Genomic DNA, 8,244 nt, shown 5'->3' on the forward strand with positions numbered 1-8,244 from the left:
TAGTAATGAAAACTATAGTACATTTTACATCTGCATCATATATACATACATACATATATATATACACACACACACATATATATAGTGGGAAATGGATATATACGCCCTAGGCTAGTGGATAAGTTAATTGATATTGGGAAATTAACAATATGGGTAATGCTAGAGACTAAATTTATAGATAAAATTTGCAAACTAAATGATGTATCACCAATAGGAATAAGCATATTTATCAACGCTTCAGTTATAATTCAATCATCAACTTTCATGTCATTTAGTTTACAAAATTTTGTCTACAAATTTAGTCCCTCTAGCATTATTATCCTAACAATATTATTGTTCAAATATATATTCAGAAATCTTGATGATAATAAAAAGTGATCTACTTTGTTAGACCTTATTCTATATTGCAATATATATAGCTTTGCAAGGAACAATCTTTGTTGAACACTCACAAATAGATGAAAAACGCTCTGCGGTTTATAGTTTTATTGGACAACTCAACTTTTCATTCCCAACCTAAGTGGCATTCTCACTTCTACAAGATTTTCGTTATTTTTGGTTTTATGCAATGATGTAGTACGTATCATTTGCCGCCTAAGTCAACAATAAAATTTGAAATAATAAGCATTTACCAATTAAAACTGCTATTGACACTTTAAAATAAAAATAATAATACTGGAGTACGTCTTCTTAACGAAGAAAATTAAGGCAAGAAGGGTGCATTATGACTATATATTTTGTAGTGCAAAAAGTAGTTCTCTTTCAAATTTTATATAAGTCAATGGTCGCAGTTCGATCCGTTGCTGATTTGGCAGATAGGGAAATATAAAGCAGTACGCAATTACTTATAATAATAATAGTAGAAGATGCTATTTAGAGAACATTTTCAGAACTCTCCAGGATACTTTTCATATGATCTGACTTCAATTCATATATACATATAGAATGTAGCCAGGAAAATTAAATTACATACAAAGTAGAAGAAAGAAAATTAAACCCCAATACTCATTTTCTTTAAGCATGGTATTGCGATTCTTTTTACCGGATCTAATTAACAAAACATTATAGCATAGCAAGCTTAAGCTTCCAGTGTGATAATATGTAGCTACTAGCTAGCTGAAACCCTAGCTAGCTAGAACCAGATGGCTTGTGCATCTTTCAGCATTTGTTTTAGAGATCCATCCACATGGTAGGATATGATATCTTTCGACGAGCCGACATATTTCCCACCTATGAACACAGCAGGAAGAGCAGGATTGCATCCGAGGTTTCTCAATGCACACTCCATGTCCCTCCCATTGGCGTATCGGTCGAGCTCGTGAATCGCCGGGCTTGCACCGAGCTCGTAGAAAAGCGTCTTCACGCTGTGGCATATACAGCAGGAGCTCTTTGTGAAGATCACAGCAGCCTTCTCTGAAGCCAACTCTCTCACACTCTCCATTACTAAAAACAAAAACTGGTTTCTTAGAGATTAAGTAATGCAGCTCAGTTACTAGATATGATGAAAACCCTAAAGCAGATAGATAGTTAAGATCTGTGGAGCTCGGGGGTAGACTTTGAGGTTCATCTGCCTGGCTATTTATAAAGGATGTGGGGGAGGATTTGTTTAATCTAGAGAAAAGGAGAAACAATTTAAGAACCAGAAAAATGGATAAGAAAGAGAAAGCAGCTTTAAGATATTTGGATTGGATAAGAAAAATGCCCCTTTGTGATGATTTGCATGATGGTTACTCCATTATAATCATACCGATATTATCATCAGTTCTGTTTTTCATAGAATTTCTCGATGTCCAAAATATATATTTAATATTGTCAATTCTGACATGAGATTCTTGTATTCTTCAACTGACCTACCATATGCTATAAACAAATTGCATGCAGCATATATTTTATCACACAGTAAATCATAATTTAGATCTCCTGGAATACGTACGATGGATAGGGTTTGAAACTTTGAGTAAGAATCGCAGACATGTATAAATATTAAAGTTATTAACCCACAAACACACTTTCGGTCCTCGTTGATAACATCAAGATATACCAATACATGTTAATATTAGCTTTTGTATAATAAACATGAACTCTTTAGGGAAGAGGGGGACAACAAGAATGAACTTTATCAATAATAAAAAACATTATATTCATTAATAAAGAATTTGTTAAGAATAAATCTCACATTAATTGGAAGATGAGTCTTGCATAGACTTATAATTAAATAAGTTTAACTACTCCGCCATATTGTCTATTGATTTTATGATAAAACTCAACTTTCTTCAATCTAGCTAGAAAATTTATATAGTATTTATTGGATGCGTGCCTTGACATTGTACATTATGTTATACTTAAATAAACGTAGGCATTGGCATTCATAGAGATCCATATTTTTATTCCCTTATTGAAAAGTAAGTACTCAATTAAGATTTTTTTTTTTTTTTTTTGGTGTGAAGGATAGGGATTAAAAACAATAGTCTATAACTCAAGTGGTTAACCTGCATATGACTTATGTTCGACTCCCCTTGTTCCGATATTGTTTCACTGTATGCATCAATTTGCTAATTGTTCGGATTGCATCGCATGTTCTGCGCTTTGTTCTTTGTGAATATGGTAGCGTGGCTGATGCGGAGAAAGATAGAGTTTATCCAATTGAATTCCACTTTGTTCATATGGTTTTGGGACTTACAATATTGTCGACTGAATAACTAATCTATATATAGGACTGATCTTCAAAGATTATCTATATATTTTTTGTTTTAATTATTTTCTACTAACTGATATGCGGTAGTGTTGTAATATATTCGTTTATATCTATAACTCAGTAAGGATAATGCTTGCATGTTTTCTTTCGGTGATGAGCTCATTTCTCACTTGCAAATAAAGGTATCTTCACTGTAAAAATTCATAATCAGAATCGTTCAATCTCTTAATCTTCATTTGAAGATTATTCGTTCGACTCAATGATCGTTTAGTCATTCAAATGTATCAAATAAATCAACGGTTCATCATGAATATGCTACTTGATACCTACACCATTCACTTATTTCATACATTTGAATGACCAAAATGATCACCGACTCGAATGCTTTTTTGTATGGATGATCTTCAAATGAAGATTAAGAGATTGAATATTCTGATTAGGAAATCTTTACATCGAAGATACATTATTTGCAATTTCATTCAATCATGCATGTGCATGCATGCTATTTATCACGTTCTATAGTATCAGAAACTTGATATTTTATTATGAAAACTATTATTTGTATGTTAAGTGTTAATGAGCGTTCGACGTATATAGTTAACTCGAGCAGTGTGTTCTACATATTACATTTAAGTTCGAATCTCTCTAGTTCAAATAAATTTAGAGCGGTATAGTCAATTTGAATTTCAGAGGATTTTAATATATTTTTTTAGGTAACTGATTTTAAAAGATTTTAATAGATTCTACAATTCTATATGGATTTTGACAGATTTATATAGTTTGTATTATAGATTTCTATGGATTTGTATGGATTCTTTCTTGGATTTCCTAAGATTTAAAAAAAAATGAGAATCACACGCAAAGCCGTAGGATCATTTTCAATGAAATTCTTATGGTTGAGATTAACCTCTCCAACTCTCTACAATTGAGAACCTAACTATTTTTTCTTTCTTTCTGGTCATTGCCCCTTCTCTTCAAAGTTGAGATGGTCATCGGGGATCGTCAACAATGTCATCGAGAATTCATTTATGTTGTTGATGGTGTCAATGCCAAGATTTGTTCATTTATTCCAAGATTTGTTCATTAGTTCCTCTAGTTGAGTCTGATCTTCTCCTATTTGTTTTACAGTTAATGATTCATGTGTTGTTTTTGCAGCATTTGGGATGGCATGAAACTTTGGCATTGCGTCATCCGGGTGGAGCATTCACTGCTGTGAACTGATTTCATTTTTAATCCCCTCTCTTCGTTGACAATTCCTCCGGCTGTTCATTTTTTCTGCTTCAAGAACAATGTAGTTTGCTGCATTGGAATCGTTAAAGATAGGGAGCACCAGTTTGCTGCTGGCGTTCGAAGTTGTAAGCCGCCCGAAGTTTACAAGGGCAATGGTATAGTGTACACTGATGAAAAGCTTGAAAATGAGGAGAGGGGTAGACTAAAGTGGATCACTATTGGTTGAGCATGGGAGAATTGGATTGGAGGGAGAATTGGTTGAGCATGGGAGGCAGAGTGATGGCTGAGAAATTAGGAATGAGGAGAGAGGGTTAGAGCTTGAAATGAAATCCTGGGGGGGGTAAGGTAGGATTCTTTCTTGTCTTGGTTATATATATTTGTGTTTACAAATCTAACAAAATCCACAACTTAATGAAATACTGCCAAATCTTTGATTTTTTTAATATGCCCAAATTTATAATCACTCTAAAAATATCCATTAAAATCTCAATTGACTACCTATGGATTTGGATGTATTTTTAAAATCTTCTGAAATCCTAATTTGACTACACCACAATTTCAAAGTCTTTTAAAATCTTGATTCACTACACTTTGATTCTAAAATCTATTAAAATCCTATCAAATCCTAATTTGACTACACCACTTAGTGTAATCATCATTTTGTTTATAAAAATTATTAAAAAATAAAAAGGAATAACCTCTCTCTAGCCCTGCAAAAGTCATCCCAAAAATTCCAAACGAAAACAGAATTTTATTTCAACAGGGCTGACCTTTGGGAATAAATATATGCATCTTCGTGATTGTTCAGCATGATCTTCTATATGCAGGAATTTTAGAATAAGGCCATGTCTTCATATATATATATATATATATATATGTTAATCCCGCCCGATACAAGAATAAAGCCATCAATTCATGATCACGATGATGCATGCCATTAGCAATTCAGCATTGTCCTCGTAAATCAACATACATGATGATAACATTGATCAATAATTATTAGTAGATAAAAAAAAGTTCAGGGTTCCATTTTCTCCTCTGTAACAAAATAAAAATGAAAATAAAAACTGTAAAAGAGATGCGTAGAAGGCGAAATTTTCAGAACTGTCCGGGATCCTTTTCATATGATCTAACTTCATTTCATATATATAGAACGTAGCCAGGGAAGTTACATACAAAGTAAAAGAAAAAGGGAAACTTAAACCTCAATACTCATTTTCTTTAAGCAATGGTATTGGGATTCTTTTCTGTGTATACTACTAGACTAATTAACAGGTCATAGATTAATCTTTTTGTGTGATAATATAAGCTACTAGCTAGCTTAGCTAGCTAGAACCAGATGGCTTTTGCATCTTTGAGCATTTGTTTTAGAGATCCATCGACATGGTACGATATGATATCTTTTGAGGAGCCAACATATTTTCCACCTATGAACACAGCAGGGAGAGCAGGATTGCAGCCAAGGTTCCTCAATGCCCACTCCATGTCCCTACCATTGGCGTATCGGTCGAGCTCATGAATAGCGGGGCTTGCACCGAGCTCGTAGAAAAGCGTCTTCACGCTGTGGCATATGCAGCATGAGCTCTTTGTGAAGATCACAGCAGCCTTCTCTGAAGCCAACTGTCTCACGGTCTCCATTAGTACTAATAATTGGTTTCCTTAGAGAACAAGTAACGCAGTTGAGCTACTGGAAATGATGATAGCTCTAAAGAAGAAAGCTAAGTAAGATTTGTGAGGCTTGGGGATGGTGGACTGTGGGTTCATTTGCCTGGGTATTTATATGAATGTGGGGGAGGATTGTTTAATCTAGAAACAGTTGACCAGAAAAAGGATAAGAAAGAGAAAGCACCTTTAAGATATTTGGATTGGATAAGAAAATGCCCCTTTGATGATTTGCATGGTGACTTGTTAAGATTTTAGAGGGACGATGTAACAATTCCCTTCTAATTATATTGATATTTTTCTTTACCTTACATCTTACTACATGCACATTGCTGCACGCAAATATAGGAATTTTATCACAAAAGCATCAGCGTCATAATTAGGAGAGATTTTTTAGTGCTGTCACACGATTTGATACACCACATGTTCCAATATAAATAGTAGGTTATGTGTGTTAAAAGGTTAAACTTAAAAATTAAAACTTTCCACCACTTGCATAAAAACACGTGGTGTACCATCCGTATTCCCGTCACAACAAAAAATTTCTTCATAATTAGGAGAGATTTTTCAGTATGACCGGCACACGAGGTGATACACCACGTGTCACTTTATAAATAGTGGGATATGTGTGTTAAAAAGTTAATAACTTAAAAAGTAAATCCATCACTTACATAAAAACACGTAGTGTACCATCTGTGTTCTCGTCACAATTAAAAATTTCTCCATAATTAGACCCAATTTATCAACTTTGCAACCCGAAATTCTTATATTCTTCAACCAACCCTACCATATGCTATAAAAAATTCTATTGTATATAAAATATATATATATATATATATATATATATATAATCACACAGTAATTATAATTTAGATCTCATAGAATGTCCGTACGATGAATATGGTCTAAAAAACTTGGAATAAGAACGATAGACATATATGTATGTATGTATGTATGTATGTATGTATGTATGTATGTTATATATATATAGATATATATTAACCGGAGTAGGATTCTCTCCTTTCCTAATCTCTCTCACATTCCATCCCCTCTTATTTAAACGGTTGCGATTACGTCACGTCTACATCTTATTTTGAATTTTTTATATAGAAAATAAGACAAAAAAAAAGTATGAGAAGAGGGGATAAAAAGGGATAGCGGGGAGAAAATCCTACTCCTTATTAACCCACCAACACACTTTCGGTCCTGGTTGATAGCATCAGTGCATCGAGATACAGTACTGTAATATTAATAATAATATAAAGTATTTATATATAATAGAAATGGGGGACAACAAGCATGAACTTTATCAATAATTAAACACAAACGAGGATCCTTTTCGGATTTTTTTTGTAGGGAATTAATCAATCATATTCATTTATTATACATCGTGCAGTCAGTTTTAGTGAGTACTATTTATATTCAATTTTAAATAAAAAATTCAAAATAATTTCTAACCGCACGATGTATAATGAACAAACACGATTGATTGATCATTCGGATCCCCATAAAGAGAATCCGAAGAGGATCCTATTCCAATATTAAACACAATATATTCACCAAGTAGGGAACCCATCTTTTTTGCAATTATTTTGCAAAGTCAGAGATCACTAGATAGAAATTTAGGCCATATATAACTAGAGAATTTTACATATTTGATATATTTTCCTAGATACCTTGACACTGTATATGCTGCTAAATTCTTCAACGAATGTGGCAATATGCCAATATAGCATGCGTAACGATAACACCACTATCATAGTAAACGAAAATGAAATCTACCATTTTTAATCCCTTATTGACTAAGGAACCCAACTCTTGATTTTAAGGAACCCAATTCTTGATTTTCTTCTTGTAGAATATTTAGAGAGGTAAAAAGATATTGATGGATATAAGAGAATTATAACTACAATGATTAACTTAATTTTTTTGTTAATCAGTAATTACCAAAGTGATGTGTTCAACTATGTTGAGAATGTCTCACATAGATGAGATGACCTTGCATATGCTTATAAGTTAGGCTACTCTCCATATTGCCAATTAGTTTAATAGTAGATACCTAACTTCTTCATGATTACAGAACACGTAAAAAAGCGTATATTGAGAATGAATTCCACATTGATAAAAACGAATATCCAACTCCCTCACCCCCTTTCCAATATCGCTCGACTGCATGCATGCATCAGTTTCGGTTCTTTTGTGATTATGGTAGTGTCCATGTACGTGGCTGATGTGGAAGAAAAGAGTTTATCCAATAGAATTCCACTTTGTTCGAATGGTCCCTTCATGAAATTCAAGGAATATTTAGGGCTAGGAAGTTGTCGACTGAATAACTAACTTACATGACCGACCTTCAAAAATTATGATTTATGTTTTAGGATTTATACCTGTTGTACTGATATGCAAGCATTTCCCTATTTGTTAATCTTCAATTTTTATTCGTTTATATTCAATAATGCATGTATATACGCATGTCATTTATCACTTCCAATAATAAAACAATAAAATAAAAAATTATTATTAGCACTTCAAAAATCATTTGACACTCAAAATTTTATATAATTAGAAAAAAAATACATTTATAAAAAATGTATAATGAAAATTTTAAAATGTTAATAACAGTTCATAAAAATAAAATAAAATGAAACTGAACTCCG

General features: G+C 32.8%; 2 protein-coding genes across 2 annotated transcripts; both read right to left on the reverse strand.

Annotated features, from left to right (window-relative positions):
- Positions 1-872: 872 nt before the first annotated feature.
- LOC126616508 (glutaredoxin-C11-like) lies at positions 873-1,668 on the reverse strand. The gene has a single exon (XM_050284585.1). The coding sequence runs from the start codon at positions 1,439-1,441 to the stop codon at positions 1,133-1,135; it is 309 nt and encodes a 102-aa protein (XP_050140542.1). The 5' UTR covers positions 1,442-1,668; the 3' UTR covers positions 873-1,132.
- Positions 1,669-5,020: 3,352 nt separating this feature from the next.
- LOC126615933 (glutaredoxin-C11-like) lies at positions 5,021-5,693 on the reverse strand. Its single transcript, XM_050283858.1, has one exon. It carries the CDS (start codon positions 5,561-5,563, stop codon positions 5,255-5,257), a length of 309 nt encoding a protein of 102 aa, XP_050139815.1. The 5' UTR covers positions 5,564-5,693; the 3' UTR covers positions 5,021-5,254.
- Between the last annotated feature and the right edge of the window lie 2,551 nt (positions 5,694-8,244).

Source organism: Malus sylvestris, chromosome 3, assembly GCF_916048215.2.
Source record: "Malus sylvestris chromosome 3, drMalSylv7.2, whole genome shotgun sequence".
Taxonomy (NCBI): Eukaryota; Viridiplantae; Streptophyta; class Magnoliopsida; order Rosales; family Rosaceae; genus Malus; species Malus sylvestris.